Genomic DNA, 22,758 nt, shown 5'->3' on the forward strand with positions numbered 1-22,758 from the left:
AGTGCAAAACCAGTGGAAAGTCCCCATCTGGACCAATCAGATTCTTTACACTGTAAAACCAAAGACTTGAATCAAATGTTTTAGAGATTCACAGGTGTACAGTATTCTGGCTATTTCCCTATAGTTTATATCACTCAGTGCCAGCTTTTAGCACACAATTAAAACATTTTGGAAATTTCTTTCAGTTTTAAAATGCACTTAACAATTAAAATTATGTTTCATACCATCTGTATGTTTTTGGGGCAAACAGCACATTTTAGTTGTGTTTGAGTTAGTACAATTTTATTAGTAATTGCACCACATGAAAGGCAAACTATGACACTTTCAAGTAGTTTGGTAGGGTAATTTCACTTTTACTATCCACTATCTGTGCAATGTTAAACGGTGAACTTTCTGCCACAGTTGCTCTCTTTGCCAAAATGCATTTTTTTTGTTCTACTACAACTACAAATCCAAGAGCATCTACGTTTTTTTAAGAGAGCAGCCATGGCCAAGGGGGGTGTAAAATAAGCTGGGGGAAAAACAGCCACAATATAAAACATAGTTGTGGACTTCTAAATGATGTTTTTAGTGTTTGTCTTGGCTTAAATCAGTCTAGTCACTACTTTATTAAGGCAGAGAGTTGTGGACCGGACCAGGAGTGAGTGGGAGAATAACTGACTGGGAAATTGCAGGGGGAAATTATTGTTATTTCACAATTAAGTTATATATACTGGGTGGAATCACCCCTGACAGGGCTGACCATAGCAGCACTCCTAATGTGTGTGCGTAAGTGTGTGTATGTGAGCGTGAGTGTGAAACTTTATCCGTCTACCAAGGCCACTGAGGCTATACTGGCAGGGAGGGGAATGTAGAAAGAGAATCGGAAAGAGAGAGAATTAAAGAGAAAGAAAAGTAGTAACATCAACAGACGGAGGCAAGAACAGTCTATTTTAAGGCTGAGTGGGTGTTAGTAAAAACATAGCAAACCCCCGGTAATGAGACGTTTTTGAACAGTGTGTAAAACAAACCATCCTTGATTTTTGTCGGTGAAATCCAAACCCTCACCGTGGTCGCACTGTATGTTCAGGCACAAACATATTGCAGATGCTGTTAAAAACAAATCCTCATCCAGAATTTGGTCTATTTTTCAGAGAGAAAGCCGACCTTGTCCTTGTCTGAACGCATTAAAAACACATTGTCAAACGTGAAAAATGAATGGGTTTCTGTTATAAAAAATGACCGCTCAGTCTTCATTCGTCCTGAAACAATGACTCTTTGAACACACAAGGTTTCGGGTGATATGTAAAGTAAACTAGCCCTATTTTCTATCCAGTGAAATTAATGATCCATGAAACTTGGGCAAAAACAAAGCAAATGGTTGCACTGGCTTGTGTTAATGTTGGCTCCCACAAGCCACCAGAAAAATTGTACTGTAGTACACATTTTAGAAATTCCTGGATTTGTAAAGTAACAAGGATCTCTCATTTACTGATGTTTTCAATGTTGACTTTTTTACTTAAAAAATCTGACTTCAAGCCATTTGGACAGTCTCACAAGATACAATGAGGCGTCATTATTTGTTGCTGTATATTGTTGTATTTCTGCCCAAATCAATTGGGAAATGTTTATTTATTTATTTGTTTATTTTTATTGTTTTTATTTAATTATTAGCACATCTGGCACAAGATCAATACTTCATTTGCATTATCTCCCGATTATTTGCTTCACTTTCTAACAGTGGACGTAAGAGGAAAGAAAGTGGAAGAAACTTTCATCATTAACAACAACACATTTTAAGGTCAACATTGTTTTAAACATCTAAGATTGTGGGGTAGAAATCAGTAAAAACCACAAAGACTGAGCCTAATTTAGCCTACAGTACTTCTAAGGATAATAACTAAAACATTTGCTCTGTTTTTCACATTGTGTTCACTGCATTATGACCACATAATGCAAGTTGTATGTCTTTGTCAAGTCTGTATTGCAGTATTGTAATTTCTGTGTGCAATGCTTAAGTCATGAGGGACCTGCTTGTGTTCTTATATATTTCCCCCACCCCTCGAGTGTTTTGTATATGCAGCTTTACCAGCTTGTACAAGTCAATGCAATCTGAATCCCCTGTGCATTGCTTCAATGGAATAGCTGCCCTTTTTTCTCTTTGCTCTCATTTCTGTCTCCATTTCTGTACATGAAAATCACAGAGAATCAATAAGCGTTGAGTTTCTTCAACACGTGGGATTGCTTGTGTGTGTGTTTGTTTTTAAAGACAGTCAACCTTTTTTTCATTCCACGTTCGGTCGATACTAAATATGAGACAGTCTAGTTTATGAGAGAGCTAATAGTCAGAGACAGCAGTGACCTGCTTATAAGTCAGAGATGGAAGAAGCACAGATCAAGCGCATGTGTTGATGTGTGTGTGCTTGCGTATTAATAAATAATGAGTTAAAACTCAATGTGATGACTTGGCACAATAGCGGCACCATGAGCAGAAGGTCCGGATTTTTCATGTGTTGCAGTTTTGATGTTTAAAACAGGACGAGCGATGTTTGTATGATTTCAATTCAAATCAAGTACATTTTATGTATATTATCCAGAATTACAAATTTGCCTTAGTGGGTTTTACAATCTCTACATTATGCAAACCCCCCTATTCTGAGACCCTCATTTCAGATAAAGAAAAACTTTCAAGGAGAAACCAAAGGAGCGATCTCTCTTTTAGGAAAATACTTTCTGTTCTTTATTAATTAAAAGAAATGTATTGTTTCAGGCAATTCTAAATGCTCCTACGTTGAATAAATTACTAAACTAAATTCTTTATTTCATCCACAGAAGTCTATTGCTTGATTTTTAGGGAAACACTGGTCTCCTTATGTTTTAAAATACATTTATATCTTATAGAGCACTGTACAATCCCAAAACAACTGTTAAACTAAATTAAATGGAATAAAAAATACATTTTAGTAGTTACGAGTGATTTTCCTTACTCAGATTGTTTAATTCGAATAATTTTCTAGAAGCTGAGGGGATAGAACTATCCAGTACTTCAGAAGAAAATATTATAGAAAACCCTAAAAAATGTGTTTTTGGTGTAGGGGAATATGTTTTTGATTAGTTGCTATTCTATTAGCCACCTGAGGACCTCTCAGAATTCATCTTGACTACTTTGGTGAACACCACCGCCATGAACGAAGGTTCTTGTAAACTTATTCAAGTATGACTCACTAACATCCTCAAACTTGGAGATTTGAGAGGTCAGGGACAAGGTGACATGAACTCAAACCTGCGTTCGGGATAGAATTTAATTTAACTTGCGTCAGAGTTTAAACTGCCAGACCAAAAAGTGGCACCAGGGTCTTATTTTTCTAACAATCTGTTTTTCTCTTTTCTCCCCCTCTTTCCTCTCTCTGTTTTTCCGTCCAGCACCCTCAACAACAACAACATCACCCTCATCCCGCTGTCCAGTTTCAACCACATGCCCAAGCTGCGGACACTGTGAGTATAACACTCAATCACACACACACACACGCACACGCACACGCACAGAAAACTGCTAACATATACTACAGATGCTCACACACGTGCACTCTGTGGTTGCACATTAACACATACACACATGCACAGATGCAATATTGCCTACTTTCATGCAAACCGAGTATGTACAGACATGCACTGTGCACACACACATAATGTTTACGTTCAAGTAATGTTCACTTTCATACACACACGCCACAAACACACACAGCTTGGCAGCAGGGTCTGTGTGTGATCATCTAATCATGCCATAATAAGAGACCAACTCTTCTATTGTTTCATGACTGTGAATAATCATGTGGCCATTACGCACACACTCACTCACACACACACACACACACACACACACATACACATTTGAGTAATGGTAACCTCATTAATACCACAAGAGAAACTTGTTTAGGCTCTATAGTTCAATCTGCTTTGATTCATTAGGAGAAACTTCCTACACTGATGTTACTGATGTGAGCACACGCACACACACACACACACACACACACACACACACACACACACACACACACACACGCACATAGTCATGATCCAACATGAACCCCACTCAAAATCATCCTTTCTGATTAATTAGAAAGGTTCTTTTTGAGATCTTACTGTTGCCAAGGCGATGGCACGTCATCTCAAGAGACACTACCCATAATCCTGTGGGACTGTCTGAGAGGCAGCCCATTGGTTGCATTCCTGCTGGCCACACTGGGGTTGAAATCTGCCAAACCAGCATGCATAGAATGGGATTTCCTCCCCAAATTACTAGACTCTACATAACATTCAGAAATAGGGATTTTCTAAACACAAGCAGGGTAACAATCGCACAAGTCCATTTATCTTTTACGACCATTTTCTCTGTTCAACTTTTGAACGGCAGCTTCCCTCAACAGCCATTCATGTGGCAGGGTTTCTGTATTTCCTGCATACTATTGCAACTCTAGTGGCAATGCAGCTTGGAATCAGCCTTTAAAAATTGGACTCAGGCAGCAGCACAGCTACGCAGTTGCCAGCAGATTGAGAACAGAGTTACCAATATCCAATATCTTTTAATCAGAAGCCCTCGTCGGCTTCTGTTTTCTGTCAAAAGTGAGTGACTGCCACCTCTGATTTCCTCTTTCGTCCTTTTTTCTCTCCTACTCTGTGCTTTGTGTGCATCCCATTTCACATTTCTTCTCTTATTTGGTTTCCTTATTTTGCACATCTTCCTCACTTACCCCAATCTTTCTTTTTTTTTCAGCCTCTCCTTTCATGAATTCTCTGTTTTCCCCTATCACACCACTCTTTCCTACCTTTTATGTTTCTCTGATATTTCCATCACTCATGTCATGTTTCCCTATGTGTTCTCATTTTTCCTACCATCAGCTCCTTTTGTTGCTTCTTCTTTCTCTTCAAATGTCTTCACTGGTTCACCTTTGTCCTCCTCCTTCTCCTCCTCTTTCCACTCTTCATTTTTGTCTTCCTCTTCCCCCTCTCCTTAATGTCCAGGGTTCATATCTCAGTCCATCCTCCTCCTCTTTGTCCCTTCTGGCACTGTACGTCTTCATCCTCAATCTCCTCCTATTTTTTTGCTGTATTACATTTTGTTCCTTCTTTTCCAAACTCAAATCACAGTATTGAATTTGCTGCTTTTTATAAAAACAACTCATTCAATCAAATGTTTAGAAATGTCCTTGATTTGATTAGTGGGGAAGTTCGAGAAGTCTGTGTGTTTGTGTGTGTGTGTGTGTGTGTGTGTGTGTGTGTGTGTGTGTGTGTGCGCGCATGTTTTTTTATGTAGAAACTTCTTTTTAAATGAAATGACTTACACCCCCTGTCACCTAAAATGTGATTTCTTCATATGGCTTTTGAAAATATTCAGTTAATTTTTTCATTCTTCTCATTCTCTTTTTCTCCATTCATCTTTTCCTCTTCCCTCCCTTCTCTTCCTCTCCCTTTTCTCTCTTTTTCTGCAGAATTCAATCTATTCTATTAGCAGTAATGATATCACCTCATGGTGTCGCTCATTCAGAAACTTAAACCAATGAAAAGATTAGAAATCCCACTGCTTCTATCTGTGTGTGTATGCACTGTAACCCTCTGGAGCAAATACTAAGAATAAACACACACAGAGACAAACACACATACCAAACACACACACACACACACACACACACACACACACACACATTCACAGAAACGCCATGCACAATGTCCTTAGTCACCCCCAACCATTAAGCCCAACAATCGCTATCACTGACTTACAGCTACATTCAAATACAGTCCAGACACACACACACACACACACACACACACACACACACACACACACACACACACAAACACAGCACACTCTCCAAACCCCCTGCCTCTTCCCATTCTCCCCTGTGTTTTAATCCTACTTGTCAGTAATTAAGGCTGAGCCAGGGGTGGGCCGGGACGTGGCTATCTCCATGCGGGGGTTTGACTATAAACTGGATTTATAATGGGAGAGCGGTATTAAAACCCACTGCCCCCGCTGCTAGCATCAATGAGCCCATCTCTGTTCCATAACAGGATTTGTCCTCTGCTTTATTACAAAGGGAGCCTGTCTTCTGAAAGGCTAGATATCCCGGCTGGCATATAATACGCTGACAAGACATTCTGCTGTTCATCCGCCCTCCTTCCTCTCTCTCTCTCTCTCTCTCTCTCTCTCTCTCTCCTTTTTTAAGGTGTCAAATCCAACCAGTGCAGCCCGTAGAGAGTCTCAGAGAAACAGCACCTGATGCGATCTATTTTGAGTTGTAGCATTCAATTAATGCTACAGGTGAAATTTAAAAAGAAAGGATCTAGAGGTTCAGGGATCTAAGACGCATCCCATGTAATAACATTTCCGGTCACTCTTACTGTAGCTAGCCACTATGAAATCAAGACAAAATAACCAAAAACACTGAATACTGAAAAAAAAACTCAATTTGTTTATTTGCTCCATTATTTCTCCTCTTGCTCATTTTTTTATTCCATTTCTCTCTTTGTATTAATGTCTTTCACATTTTCATTCTTTGTGTCCACTGAAACTTTCCTTTACTCTATTCTTTCCCACCTTTGTCTCTATCTTTTTGTGTCTCGATTTCTCTCTGTTTTTCTGAATAGATTGTGATTTAGCCTTGTGTCCTCCCTCCAAAAGGAGTCATATTGCCACAGACGTTGGGGAAATGAGAGTTGAGGATATTACTCTGTTTGTGTGAGTGCCTGTTTGTTTGTGTGTGTGTGTGTGTGTGTGTGTGTGTGTGTGTGTGTGTGTGTGTGAATACAGTATACTTGTGGGGTCCGGACAGCTTTGTGGGGCCAAAATGCTGAACCCAACAAATGTAAAGGGCTGTTTGAGGGTTAAGACTTGGTTTTAGGATTTGGGATATAATTAGGTTATGGTTAGGGTGAGGGTAAAGGTTAAGGTTTAGTTGTGATGGTTAAGGTTAGGGTAAGGGGCTAGGGAATGCATTATGTCAATGACGGGTCCCCACAAAGATAGTGCCACGCTCTACGTGTGTGTGTGTGTGTGTGTGTGTGTGTGTGCGTGCGTGCGTGCGTGCGTGCGTGTGTTTCACCTAAGCAACAGCCTCACAATCCTGGCTAACGATGTAAGCTGTGTGAAAAATTTGACACAAATTTGAATGCCGTCTCAAATACATTTGCTCTAACTGAGCTGTTGTACTCAGTTTACCTTCATAGACTTTTTGAGAGACTTTTGCCTCTAGAAAGTGCACATTTCAGAAAGGATAATGAATAATTTATTGTGTTAATTTCACTTACTCAGACTAATTCCTTTCTCCATCTCTCTCAGGCGTCTGCACTCTAACAACCTCCACTGTGACTGCCACCTGTCCTGGCTCTCTGATTGGCTCAGAGCCAGACGGGGCTTGGCTCCTTTCACCCAATGCATGGCCCCCGCCCACATGAGGGGCCTCAATGTCCCAGATGTGCAGAAGAAGGATTTTGTCTGCAATGGTGAGCTGACATTCATACACACATACAAACAATATTCAATTACATATCAAAGAGCATGGCTGAAGGACACACAGAAGCACCTTTCTAGTGCTTATTGTGGCATCTTTCTTATGTGAAGATGGTAATAAAAAGGCATGATTTTAGTTTCACCCAACACTTCTTTTAAATTGGCTCTGGAACAAAACCACTGAAAATATTTTTGAACAAAAGCCACCCGTTTTTCACTCCATTGCAGCAACATTGAAATGAACTATATTACCTAAAATTGAGCCTCTAAAGTAATGTTTGACCTAGAACTATTCAGCAATACAGATACAAATATGAGTGGATTCAAGTGGAAGTTCCCGATTAAATCTAGTGCCGTTGACAGTAGAGACTCTTTGACCTAGAGGTCTACAATGTAATAAACATAAAGGCCATTATTACAGGCAGCGTTGTTATCATCTACAGACAGCTCAGCATTGAGTTTATAGCACTGAATGAATTACACCATGTAGTGCGTAATCAGCTAAAAGGCCAGTATAAGAACAGTTGTGTTATCTGCAGATAGTATAGGCACTGTTTATAGGCCTCTGATTCAGCTCTCTGTTCTAATAGACTGTCAGGCTGTGCTCTCTTTATTAGCCTTTTGCCTTGTCTTTTCTGCCTACATGCTCCATGGCAGACCTCCTCTTACTGCTCTTTATCCCTCCATTTTTTTTCTTTTTTTTTCTTCCTCCTTTTCTATGTCATCTTCCTGTCTCTTTATAACCATAGAGAGAGATATTTTCTACCATTTCATCAACATACATACTGTCACCAGATGATATTAAGTACTAATATTCATTTTTTATCGCAATTTCTTTGTGTTTCTTACCAAAAAATAGCATGTATTCCTCAAATAATTTTATTCCTTGTAAAATGCAAATGGTTTTGGAACAACACGAAGACCCTCATGGGACACTAAAACTCCCCCCTGAAGCTGACTCTAATCTCATTGAAAAGAACTGGGATAAGATAAATAATTTAAGGAATAAAACAGAAGCAAACGTCTGATTGCAGAATGTATAGTAGTAGATGGAAAGTAAATGTAGCTGCAGGCATGGAGGAATCTCCTATTCTCCAACAGACCAACAAAAGCTATGTCATATTCAAACAAATTAAAGCCAATCTCTGTTTGATGTTTTATATGAAATCTGTATATTGCTGTCTACAGGTCCAGCACAGACAGAGTCGAGGGCTTGTGTTCCTCTGGTAGCCGTGTGTCCACCCAGCTGCAGCTGTAACAACAACATTGTGGACTGTCGTCGTAAAGGCCTCACTGAAATACCAGCTAACCTCCCTGAGGGCATCGTGGAAATGTAAGACTGCTTTATTTTACTTAAATGCTACGTGTGACATGCAAAGCACATTTTACACATCATTTATGTTACCTTTAAATGTCTTTTCACACTTGTAATTTTGTTAGTTGAGTATATTTATCATGTGTTGACCTATTGAAAACTGTATTCTGGTATACCATAAACCATATACCATATACCATATTTTTAACACATTTTAGACTGAGATGACTTGAGATTTTGCATATCTTTAAAGGGTGCCCTGACTGAAAAAGGTTAGGTTGAGGAATGCTGTTCTAGTCTACTGAAGGAGGCATTTTGAACTATTTATAAGATTAAAAATAGCAATATCCACTTTGACACACACACACACACACACACACACACACACACACACACACACACACACACACACACACACACACTTTTACTCACAAACACACAGCACACTCAGTTTCACTGTGAGCTTTAAATGCTTTGACGCTTCTTCACCATGAACTAGACCTTACATGTAACCCAATCTGTGGCAGACTGTGAGTTTTGCAATGGTATCTTGTTTGAGATTGCAGCAAAACCTTTTTTTTACATACTCATACACTTTGCCTCCTCTTCTATCTCCCTCCTCCTTTCTGTCTCTTACACACATTTAAACACACACATACACCACAGTGGGACGTGTTTAATATCCGTATTGATCATTGTACCCTGTTTGTTCGTACAGAGGACAGCTGGTTGATTGCTCTTTGAGTAAGGGAGTATTCTCCCCCGCAATGCTATGCCAATATCACTATACCTCCCCAGCATAAGTAATAAATTCACACGCACATGCACACCAATGTACACACAAATGTGCAGACACACCAGTTTTATATGCGCAAACAAAGTACGTACTACAGCACAAATTACAGGTACACTCACATTCTGGGAAGGTCAAGCACACACACCTACATGCAGTGCCACAGGCACCATAACATATCTGATTACTGTAAATCTTGGAGACACACACAAACAGAATTAGCATTTGATCCATTTTAATAAATGTTGTTGCTGCAGCCAGAAACAATAGAGTATAATAGGATGATGTATTGTCATTCCACCAATAGGGTGTGTGTGTGTGTGTGTGTGTGTGTGTGTGTGTGTGTGTGTGTCTGTCTGTCTCTTCAAGTCAAATACATTCATAAAGCAATTTAACAAAACAGGTTTGTCTCAAGGTGTTTAACTTCATTAGAACATCAACTGTGTGTGTGTGTGTGTGTGTGTGTGTGTGTGTGTGTGTGTCTGCACACACTCATCCCATTGTGAACATGCTTGCCTGCCAAACCCATCTCCTGTTTCAGTTGCCATTTACTTTAATCGCCGCCTCACCTTATAGATTTTTTATATTGCCTCTTAAAATATATTTCCTTTAATACATCCTTTGATATTGAGCCTCTAAATGTCTTTGACTCAACCTTGTTTTAAACCCCCCATATATAATTTGTTACTTGTTGTGTGTGTAGATTGTCTCTGTCAATATCAGTACATCCTTGATTTGTTTTGACCCCTCAGTAGAAGTAAGGTGTTGCGGCTTGCCAGGGGCTTGAGGTGTGGGGATTTAGAATGGGACATGAGCCAAGAAACAGACACCTGTAAGGGTTGTGTTGCATTCAAAGTCAGGACCACGTACGCGTTTCATTTTAAAAACACAGTTACAGGGTGGCAGTCACAAGTGGGTGTAAACTTGGTGTAAATGTCATGAAGTATATTGGTTGTATTTACTGCAAAGTGACTAACAGTGGTTAAAGACAAACACTGATACAATAGATAGATAGATAGATAGATAGATAGATAGATAGATAGATTGATTGATTGATTGATCCACATGTATACACACATAGCAATCCCCCCCACCATCACCTCACCATTTCTATCAAGGGCGAATAGTAAAGAAAAGGAAAAGAGAGGGATGGAAAGTGGAGGTCAAGAGCAGGACAGGGTGGGGTCTGAAGAGGAGGAGGAGAGGAAGAAGAAGGGTGGATTAGTTCCCATTTATCATTCTGACAGCTGACCCTGTGGCTGGCCTTGGGACCTCACTGCATCCTCCTCCTTCTCCTCTCGAGTTTTTCTCTCCTCTGTTGTCCACTCGTTTGCCACTCCTCTGATTTCTCCATTGTCCTAATTTCCCACTTCTTTCTTTCATTTTCTCTAATTTCGTGCTACACACCATGACCTTTTATTCTCATCTCCTCCTTTGACTCCTCTCCATTTCTACTTCCTTCCCTCCTTTTCCATCACAGTCACAAGGCGAGATGAAGAAAGCATGAGCTACATAGATAAATGTGTTGCCTAGACCATCAGGAGAGCAGAAACTAAACTACAGTACATTTCCCCAAAAGAGGGCTTTGTGCCTAGTTCTGATGGTTCCCCGCATTATAATAGATAGAACACTACCAGAATGGTGTAATGAGTCTGCAATCTGCCAGAGAAAGAGATGTAATAAATTCCCTTTGGCCCTTAGCCTGAAAAAGTTGAGGAATCTAATGTGTTCACAAATACAGTCTGACTGCATCTTAAGAAGAGTGTTGTGTCTCCATCAAAGGAGTATATGAAATATTCAAATACAAGAATATGAGAAATTATGATTGATAATAAAAAATTGTTAATGTACTGCTGTCAGTTACAGTTAAACCAATTGCCCCATGTGCAAATTGTGCACTGAAACCTGTATTTTACTGTGGTTGAGTGACAGCAAGTTTGATGTTGCCAGTTAGCTAGTTGTCGGTCTCTGCCATTGGTAACATTTATGTACATCGCTGCACCTAATGAATACTTTTGACCAGAGTTTTACTGAACAATTATGGTCCCTAGTCCAGCTTTTGCTTGCTGTGATTCTCATGTTGGTCCCATGTAAGCTCTGCTGAGCTTCAAAATTCAACTCAACGTTTCTCAGTGACCTTGACTGGCCCCTGCTGCAAAGCGATGACCGACCTGCAGAAATATTGTGTAGATGTTGATTGGAACAGCCACCTTTTGGTCTTTTTGTGCACTTGTGCTTGACTGAGGTTGTGCGGTAAACAGGACTTCATGATACCCAATTTATTTTCTGTCCTTGGGAAAATTCAGCATCAAAAGGCAATACAATTCATTTATAATCTAATGTTGAAGTTTAATTCTAATTGTCTCATTGTATGTTTTAGGGGTAATGTGCTTGTTGAATTAATAAAAAGGGATTGTTAAAGATCATCTAACTCCCTATTTTCTCACCCCCCTCCCTTTTCTCTCTCTCTCTCTCTCTCTCTCTCTCTCTCTCTCTCTCTCTCTCTCTCTCTCTCTCAGTCGCTTGGAACAGAACTTAATTAAAAGTGTCCCAGCAGGAGCCTTTTCTGCCTACAAGAAACTCAAGAGGATGTAAGTCTGTCTGGCTAAAACTGCATACACAGTCTCAACCACACACACACATGTACACATGCACACAGTTGGCAATCATACAATTAACAACTGCAATTAACTCATTAGACGCATAATGAGTTACTGATGTCTATAACATATACTGTGAGCTATAGTTGAAAGGAGGGCATATTCATATTAATCTGAAGTCCAAACCAGCATGCCCACACACACACAAACACACACATACTCTCACACAGTTCATCTCTTCTTATCTCTTTTACATACACCCACATACATAAAATTCACGGGTGAAAAATGACCTTATAATGCAAATTGCTGAAAATGCCACACTGGCAGACTTGTGCAAGGTTGTAAGGTTAGCCGCCCAGCCACCCACCCACCCACACACACACACACACACACACACACACACACACACGCACGCACACAGGGTGTGTGGAGTTTTAACCTCCACAGAAGTGTTAAATAATATATCTTACAGCGGTGGAAGTAAATGACACGAACTGCACTTAACATGCCACTGCTTCCAGTTTCTCTCTCTCTTCCACTCTCTCTCTCCTGACGCTTCACTTCTTTCCCTCACTCTGTCCATCACTCCCTCTCTCTCATTGACTTATACATTCAGCCCTTTTTACTTTCCTCTTTTTATTCCTGTCCCCTTGCCTTGACCTCTGCTGATGTATTCTCCCATGATCATTTGTCAGACAGTTCTAGGACACAGAGAATGAACCCCATTACTGTGTATTACAGTAATGCAGTTATCTCCTCTCTCTCTCCCCCCAGTGACTTGAGTAAGAACCAGATTTCTGACATTGCTGATGACGCTTTCAGCGGCCTCCGCTCACTCACCTCACTGTAAGTATGACACACGAACATGCAACACACACACTCACACACACACACACACACACACACACACACACACACACACACACACACACACACACACACACACACATATCCAGACAGCGAAGTAACTGCGTTTCAGGACATTTAGCAAATAAAAATGTTTGTATGTTGCTGTCGATGTTGGACTACTGGACCACTCTTTGTATTTGCTTGTGTGTGTGTGTGTGTGTGTGTGTGTGTGTGTGTGTGCGTGTGTGTGTGTGTGTGTGTGTGTGTGTGTGTGTGTGTGTGTCTGAGGGTGAATGTGATAAGAACATGAAGGACAGTTTAATTTAAATCAATCTGGAGCATGAAAATGAGACAGACAGACAAGAAGGGGTAGACAAGGTGAACTCTGGTAAACACACACACACACACACACCGAGTCAGTTGAACAGGAATGTCACTGAGAGGCTCGACTTCTGTGACTTCTGAGGCTAGCTGAGGCGTGATAGCAAAGTATAAAATTGCTCAAGTGAATTAAATTGCACATCTCTATCATGATTTCAGTTTTCAGTGATCAAATAAGATAAATGGTCCAACGGTGTGTGCTTAGGGAGAAAAGACTTACAGGTAGTGCCGAAATGACAAAAAAAGTTAGAAATTGCACTGCACTGGAACAGACAACTTCCCTCTTTGATTGTAACACTTGTAACACACACATTCTTGTCCTAAAAATAGTTTTTCCAACTAGGTGCGCGTGACAGCTTTTTCATTCCGAGCATAGAGCAGGAATTATGTACACAAAACAACAAAGTATTTACTGTGCTTCACAGCCGGCTTTAGACCACATGAGTCTCAACATGTAAGGACAGCCTTGTAAACACTGTAACCTAAATTATGTTGTTTTGACTCTCCTGTGCAGGGTGTTGTACGGCAACAAGATCACAGAGCTGCCCAAGGGATTGTTTGATGGACTGGTTTCCCTGCAGCTACTGTAAGTACTGTCTGTGTGGTCTGTTGTTATGTGTGTACCTGTGTGAATGTGTGTGGTCCCCCCCACAAAACAATGAAATGCATTACATTCAGTAAATAAAATAATATCATACACATAAATATGGTATGAACTACCCTGGTAACACTGTATTGTCGTGGATTTGTGTGAGTCTGGTCCAGTTTCCTTTAGAAAATGGATGAATTGGCAACCAATAAACGTGAAATTTAAAATAAAAAACAGCCTACACACTCAAATGCTATTATTGCATGTGATTTATCAGCAAGGAATATAACTGCTGTGTAGCATAATTTACAGTATGCATTAGATTCTTTTTATCCTTAATATTGCCGTTTTGTTGGCTCCAACTGGGGCATCATAATGGTTAGAAGGTTGGGCTGTATTTGTGTTTAGTGTTGTACTTAATGTTCCCTGATTAAGATAATTTGGTGACATGGCATCAGAGAGTCATAACCACAGTACATTACCCTTGTACCATGATCACAGCTAAGGCCAATTTTATGTGCTTCAATATACCCAATTTTATGTGCTTCAATATACAGTGTGGTGGTAATTTTATGAGGAAGAGAATATCTTGATAACCATCACTATTACACAGTAGCAACTATAGTAGAATCCCCTTTTCATGCATTAACCCTCCATCTGTCCTGCATTGTGTGTGTGTGTGTGTGTGTGTGTGTGTGTGTGTGTGTGTGTGTGTGTGTGTGTGTCTGTGTGTATACAGAAAAGTATTTCTTAAATGATCAACATGAACCAAATTGATGCACTGTAATAAAAATTGTAAAGGTTTTTCTAACATTTAGTGTCTACTAGGAGGAATACTATTAATTGTGAATAATTCCTCATGGGCACAAGTTCAAATTGCAGCAGTGGTTCAGCATGCAGTAAAAATTTAGACTCCTATAACAGCTACATTGGTACTCTATGTGGCATATGGTCCTTGCAAATACCGCAGCCCACTGCAGAAACAGCTAATGTTCTGGGCTTTTCCATCGTAAAGTGAAGCGAAGCAAAGAGAATGACGATGAGTGAATCTAACCCACAAACACCTTTTACAGGCTTAGGTGGATCATTGGGATGCATGGTGCATAGTGAGAGAGAGAGAGAGAGAGAGAGAGAGAGAGAGAGAGAGAGAGAGACGACAGATATGGAGAAACATATAAATGCAGATACAATTAGAAAAGAAAGTGAAGAAAACTTAGTGAGATAGAGATGAAATTAGTGTATATAAGGTGACATTAACATTCATTATCTCCTGATTGGAAAAGCATTTACCTCTCATGTCTTGCCACATTATTGGTCAACCCCACAAAGACACTGCCTGCGGGTGTTGCCCCTCGCTCAGCAAGCGTTGGGAGGGAATACGTCTTTTAGTATTTCGCCACTGACAGAAGAAAAGCTTGAGTTTGTCAGGAATTTCAAGATGCTAGTATTCTCCCATATACTGTAATAATTGGGGGAGTCTGGTGAATAAAGCAGTATGTCAAGCTTCCATGACAAAGATGTGTTTATTGCTTTGTATAGCAACCGGTCTGCTGTTTATATTGTCTGTGCTGCTTTGTTTTACTGGTGCAGTTTCAAGAAATTAGTTCCCCCTGTGAGCTGTCTAATGAGGCGGGGATATGTCGCAGAGCAGCATGTGTGTGCGTGTATCTGCCTATAAGTGTGTATCTGCCTATAAGTGTGTGTGTGTGTGTGTGTGTGTGTGTGTGTGTGTGTGTGTGTGTGTGTATACGCGGGTTGTGCCAGTATAGCCATTCGTTAGGATGACTTGAGATGATTAGGCTGAGCTGCTGTACCGAGCAAGCACCGAGTTAGTCACCAGTCAGATAAAGAAAGAGAGGAGAAAGAGTGAAGAGTGTGAGAGGGACAAAGAATGACAGAAAAGAGTGTTTGTGTGATAAAAGAGTAAACAGATCGAGAATGAGACTGAAAAGAGGTGGAAAAACGAAAGGTAGAAGTATGTACAGGCAGAAAGCGGTCAACTTGGCTATATTAGCTAATGAAGTGCAGATATGGAAGAGAGAGATGGAGGAAAGGGTGGAGGTGCAAACCTTTCCTGTCATTTACCTAATCCCTCTATCACATTACTCATTTCCCTTTCTCACTCTCCTCCATTTTGCTTGCCAGCCTCTTTCACTTAATTCTGTATCTGTGTCACTCAAAATTACTTTTTCAAAATTTTGCTTGTCCCTTCACTGTCTCGAGTGAGCCATCCCCATTTTTCTATCTCCTCTCTTCCTCTATTTTTCCTTTTTCCCCCTCACCTTCTGTCTCTCCCATCAAAACAAGATATTTTATCATGACTGTGTGGAGAGGGTCGAAAAAGGCTATAGGGAGGGACTGGGGAAGAAAGAGGGAGAAGAAGAAAAGGAGAAAAGTAGTGGTTTTGCAGTAGAGATGCATCTGGGAAAAACAAATTATGCGTTTATGTTTTGTTTGTGTTGTGCACAGAGATAATACATGAACTAAATAAGTAAAACAAATACAAATGGCTGTTGCTTGTGTTCCAGGCTGCTGAATGCCAACAAAATTAACTGTTTGAGAGTCAACACCTTCCAAGACCTGCAGAACCTCAACCTGCTGTCGCTGTACGACAACAAACTGCAAACAATCAGCAAAGGACTGTTCGCCCCTCTGCGCTCCATCAAGACTCTGTAAGTATTGTCAGGTTTTTAGGAGTTTTTCATTAACCCAGCTGCAATAATTTAAATTAATCTGTAACTATTTTGATAATTGGTTTATCGTTTCTGTAGTTTTTCATTAGAAAATGCCATATTTCAGGGCCTAGCTAGTTTTTCGTTGTAATATATAACAGTTAATTGAATATATTTAAAAGTGTTGGACAAAGCTAGTTAATTTAACTAGCCTATTTTTTTAACTAACATTTCATGGACAAAACTATTAATCAAACCTATTAAAAGATAATTGAAATAATCATTCATTGCAGCCCTAGTTTTGACCCATTTAGTTATACATTGATCTTTAAAGATTATCCAGACAGACAGAGGGAAGAGGCCAACATACTTAGGACTACACATTCATCACTGTGATGTTTAGATTGCTTGTTAAACAAGCGGTGTGTACAAAAAACTTTTTCCTTTAAAAGTTTTCCTTTTGATTGATTTAAAGTATCTGTATGTGGTGCTTTTTCTTTTCTCTGGTTAATCAATTAAGGCTATTGGTGTTAATGATAACTGTACAGTTGTTCGTTCTAATCACTGTTTCTGCTGCTTGAAACATAAAAATACCTCACTGTATGCTAGAGGATTTTTGCCAAGGAAAGACACCAGCATCAACAGTTTGGATCAACAAATGTAAAAGCTTTGATAGGTTTTTAGGAATCAGGAATATTTTGTATCATTCAGCTATTAGAAGAGTCGCAAAATGTTGCAAAGTATTACTAAAACACATGACAACTGAGGCAACTGAAGTAACTGTGCTGTCCTCATCTTTCTCTCTCCCTCTCAGTCATCTGGCCCAGAATCCCTTTATGTGCGACTGTCACCTGAAGTGGCTGGCAGACTACCTGTTTGACAACCCTATTGAGACCAGTGGAGCGCGTTGCAGCCACCCCAGAAGATTGGCCAACAAGCGCATCAGCCAGGTTAAAGGCAAGAAGTTCAGGTGCACAGGTAGGAGATGAGTTCACACAGACACAACTAGACACAAGCAAACATGCAACAGCAGATGAAACAAAAATCACACAAAATATTTGGAAAATCATCACAGTCATCTTAGCTTGATCAGTGCACTGTAAAAAAAAAAAGAAAAAAAAAAAAAAAAAAAGTGCTGATAAGACCGGCCATTTAGTGACATGAGATTTCCACGCGTCCTGTTCTCTACGAATGTGCCAATGTGGTTTGCAGTATCACGAGCACATGTGATACATTTTTAGCATGGGTGGTGTCAGTGGTAAGCAAGCCCTTAATGGTAGTGCTCTGCCCATGGAGCTAATCAAGATAGCTAGATTACAAATGCTCCTGAAGCTGGTTATGGCTGTCCTCTTTGCTTCAGCCCTTGCTGTCTGCAGTCCCATGCCTCTCCTTGCATCTCCTCTTCTTCTCTGGACCTGTGTGGACATTTTTCGCTATTGGTGGGAAGTTCTCTGGTCCCGTCCCCTTCCTGTGTGGATCTGCAGCTGTCTGTTGCCTCTCCTATGCTGTATGGACCCTGCCCCCCTGACTGATTGGTGCAGGTCTTTGTTGCCCCAACTTCCTCCTGTGTGGACCTGCATTCTGATTGGTTCGTGCAGCTGTCTCTTGTGCTTGATCTAACCATGTGGCCCCGCCTACTGTGGCATCACATGGTTCCGTCAAGCGCCAGGGACCGCCGAGCACACACCCACCTGCCTCTCCCAGCCAAACACACGCCTTGGAGCAAAAATGAAGGGCTAAATATTTTACCTTGTTTGTTTTCATTTATGTGTAGGGCTTCTGATACATGGGACTTTAACTGTGGTTGAAATAAATGGGCATCAATAACAGTAATCTAACATTAAAATATTTCAATCAGTGAGAAATATAAATAACTTAAGACATTTATAAACACCCATATGCACCATGAATGAACTGCCAGCATACATTTTAGCTAAATTTTCTTAACAGACTCTCCTACTTTTTCCTTTACCTCATTAAGATTAAGAGAAACGCTTGTTAAAATGGAATGACACCAGATTTTGCTTCCCATTCATTTCAATGAAAAACAGGGCTAGAAGGTCTTGCTTCTGCTTTAATCAAATTAAACTTTGACGTGAATTCCCAAGGCTTTCCAATGTCTAGCTGCGTAGAGAGAGCGGTGGGATTGAACTCTCACTCACGTAATTTTGTGTTAATTCTTGTTTGTATTAATGCATGGCAAAATAATACATGCTGCAAGAGAGAGGGACGCTGCTTGGCTGTAGCGAATGCAGGACAATGACAGAGGTTACTGACGATTAAGTGTTTGATAAGAAGTTGAAAAATTTACAATATTGTGGACTGCTGTTGTTAGCCCCCTCGCCATAGTTCCTGCAGTTTATGTTCATAACCATACCCACACTATGTCCCACCTGCTTTTCATCTGGCAAAATCTGGTCTGGCCGCACCTGTACACCTGCCTCCACTGTCTGTGGGCAGAGCTTCAGTGCCTAGTATGAGTGATCCCACCACCTCTGTAAAGACTGCTTCACCCTTTATTGCTCCAACTGAGGGACTTTAAAGAAAAGAATAAAGCTAATACTGTTATACAGGTTTCCATATTCTGTCCTTCTTTCCTCTGCCTTTCCTTTTTTTCCTTACTTGCTCCTTTGCTCTCTCGGTCAACTTGCCAACCAACAAGGTTTGTGACCACCCTGAGATATCTTATATTCTGCCACTGAAAGGAGCTAATCAGCCAATTCTCCCACGAGCAGTGATCTTTTACTGACTTCAGATCAAGGTTGTTCATTGCAAATGACCCCTCAAAAGGTGGTCTTAGTTCTTTAACGACGAGCAGAAAGCATATGAGCCATAAAGGGTGTGTGCCAGGAGAGAGTGGAGACAGAGAATGAAAGAACAAGTAGTCTGTGCCAATATAAAAAGCAGTCTGATAGGAGAGTAGTGAAAAACAGAAAAGGTCAAATTGACAGAGAACAGATAGACAAGTGAGGTTGAAAAAAGAGAGAGAGGTAATGATAACCATGAGAACTACAAAGCGTGCTTGTGGTGCACAAATACAAGTGCTGCATGATGTAAACCAGCTCTGGTCCACAGGCACTGGTGATCATAAATAATATCTGCTCACATTATATTTAAATAACAGAAGTGCTCTCTGGCTCAACTTGTTAAATAAAAACACCCAGGGTTAAACCACATTCATCAACAAAATGATTCTATAAAACCACATTTTACTATTGGTTGTATAGTTATTGGGATAATATATTGTCCTTCATTACAAGGTTTACATAGGAACATCTTTAAATCTGGTCTTATTGGACAACATTTGTATTACAAACCTACAGAGTCTAACATTGAGAACTTTCTGTCTCTCTGGTCTTGTCTTTCTCTCTTGCCCTCCATCTTTTTTTCGTCTTCTTTTTTTTCTTTCCGTCTCCTACTTCCTCTGTTGACTTCATTTACTGGGCTATTTTTCTTCCCTTCCCTTTCGACCTGCTGTCAATCCTTTTGTCTGTCCCCCCTCCCTGTTTTTCTGTTTCTCCCATGTCGCTTTCTCTGCCTTTTGGTCTTTCCCTCGCTCTTTCCTCTGCAGGTCAGGAGGACTATCGTAGTCGTCTGAGTGGGGAGTGTTTCCAGGATCTGGTTTGTCCAGAGAAATGTCGATGTGAAGGCACAGTGGTCGACTGCTCCAATCTCAAACTGACCCGTGTACCTCCACACATCCCCGAACACACCACAGACCTGTAAGTCAGACGGTGTTTCCTTTTTACATGCACACTGCATATTGTATGCGAACACATGATGAAATATCAGATTGAAAGCCATGTGTTCTTTGTTCGACTGCTCTAACCTGAAACTGTAAACCACCACACATCCTTTAACATGCCACAGACCTGTCAAGAAGTTATTCACTTTGTCAGGCACATGCACAGACACATGCACGCACACACACACACACACACACACACACACACATACAGCTGGAAACATGCACATGAAATCATGGGCACAGGCTTGCATACATGCACATATGCAAAGCACACCCATGTCTGCATTTCTCTGTCTCTCCGCCTCTCTCAGAGCAGTATCACGAATGTCACTTTTCATTTTTAGCTTCCAGACCAAAATGCCTCTCAACAGTCTTTTCAATCTCCCTCAAAGTCCCAAAGGAGCCATCATCATGTCTGGCGAAGGGTCTCACACTAGAATACTGAACAGTCCCATGGATCATTTATTTTAGCGCTGAAAAATGGAAAGGGAGTAACAGATAACACGCAACAGGAATACAGTAATCTGAATGCGAAAAAGGTTAAACCGTCTCTACGTGTTCAGAATATGTTAGGAAAAATAAACATGTAAGCATGTGTGAGGGTGGTGAAGTATCATGCTAAGAAATCATGATAATATGCAACAATAATTCATAATTAATTTGAGCTACAGAAGCATACCATCAAATGTCTATGGTGTGATTCAAAAGAGAAATGATCAAAGACATAAAAACTGCTCATTAGTCATAAAATACACACAAACTGAGACCAAAACTAGATTGTGTGATTCAAAACTGCAGCACAGGAAAAGTGTGTTGCCGCTATCAGCACCTGGCACTTGATTGAATATGCAGTAAGCTAATATTTCCAGACAGGAAATAGGAATCCCGCCAGAGGCAAAGTTTTACCCAATAATGCTGAATCACTTCACATCTTTAAAATGTTTGCAAGGGATGGAGAGCTTATACCATGGCTATCTCTGTGGTACTAAAGGAGAATAGCTGCAGAATAAGGAACCACTGCAGCAGATGCAGGATGGTTGCTTATGGAGGTTAGTTGTATAATGGTGAATTCAACCATGGCTGTCACTTTAAATAACTAATATGCCAGTATCCCACAGACCATTAGCCCCCAATTCCTTTCACTCTCTGGTTCTGTTTCTCTCTGTGAACCCTGGTATCCTTCGATCCTCCCTCCTTTTCTCTCTCTCTGTTCCCAGGGTGCTTAATGTCAAAAATATAAACTTTGTCCTTAATGGTCTGTTAGAGGGCAGATCAAAGTTTCTATTTTCGACACCTTCTGTCTCTTTTCTTGTCTCTTTTCCCTAAGAACCCAACCAACCAGTGAGCTTTTGAAGGCCTCAAACACACACACAGCTACAGAAACACACACACACACACACACACACACACACACACACACACACACACACACACACACACACACACACACACACACACACACACACACACACACACACACACACACACACACACACACAGTAACACACATACACACACACACACACACACACACACACACACACACACACACACACACAGTAACACACACACACACACACACACACACAAACACACACACACACACACACACACACACACACACACACACACACACACACACACACACACACAGAAACACACACACACACACACACACACACACACACGCCACCAGTTGTGCCCTGTGTAACCTGCCTTATCAGGGGAAATCAGGGGAGGTTGTGGCTGAGCTGAAGGCTTTTATATTTTTGCTCTTTTTTCTCTTCTGTCTTTCTTTGACTAGCCCTAAAAATCCTTGACATCGGCCTTGAGAGTGTTCAATATCAATCAGCCTTAAGAGAATTATTTGCACTCAATAAAATTGTACATTTTGAGGGATTTAGATTGCAATTCAAAGAGATTAGAAATGTGTGATTTTTACCCTTTTACATGCAAATTATGCAATGTCATTTTCCGCTGTTGACGATCTACTTCGGACTTAACTATATGTTATTTCAGTTTGGCTTTATCGAGGTGGATCCATCTTTTACCTCCCCCTGTATCTCATTAGAAAGTGTCCCCTCCAGCTGAACTTTCACTTTTTTCCCTCGATTTCTCTTACTCTGCCTCTTTCACACACACACACACACACACACACACACTCACTCACTCACTCACTCACTCACTCACTCACAGACCCACACATAAACAAAAGGCATCTTTTTAGCAGCAGCCTTTTAGTACAAATTACCTCAATAAAGCAGATGTTGAGCTTCCTATCTCTCAAACGGTTTTCTCTTGGCTTAGGGCAGTGTGTTTGTT

General features: G+C 40.5%; 1 protein-coding gene across 3 annotated transcripts in view; it reads left to right on the forward strand.

Annotated features, from left to right (window-relative positions):
- slit3 (slit homolog 3 (Drosophila)) overlaps positions 1–22,758 on the forward strand; it is a 255,991-nt gene that overhangs the window by 181,448 nt on the left and 51,785 nt on the right. For all 3 annotated transcript variants that reach the window (XM_036001165.1, XM_036001156.1, XM_036001162.1), the window contains 9 exons: positions 3,403–3,474; positions 7,316–7,479; positions 8,675–8,819; positions 12,114–12,185; positions 12,972–13,043; positions 13,942–14,013; positions 16,545–16,688; positions 17,503–17,666; positions 20,260–20,410. In XM_036001165.1, the coding sequence (XP_035857058.1) occupies positions 3,455–3,474; positions 7,316–7,479; positions 8,675–8,819; positions 12,114–12,185; positions 12,972–13,043; positions 13,942–14,013; positions 16,545–16,688; positions 17,503–17,666; positions 20,260–20,410 (1,004 nt within the window). In that variant the 5' untranslated portion in view covers positions 3,403–3,454. The remainder of the gene's footprint in view (positions 1–3,402; positions 3,475–7,315; positions 7,480–8,674; positions 8,820–12,113; positions 12,186–12,971; positions 13,044–13,941; positions 14,014–16,544; positions 16,689–17,502; positions 17,667–20,259; positions 20,411–22,758) is intronic.

Source organism: Sander lucioperca, chromosome 1 (assembly GCF_008315115.2).
Source record: "Sander lucioperca isolate FBNREF2018 chromosome 1, SLUC_FBN_1.2, whole genome shotgun sequence".
Lineage (NCBI taxonomy): Eukaryota > Metazoa > Chordata > Actinopteri > Perciformes > Percidae > Sander > Sander lucioperca.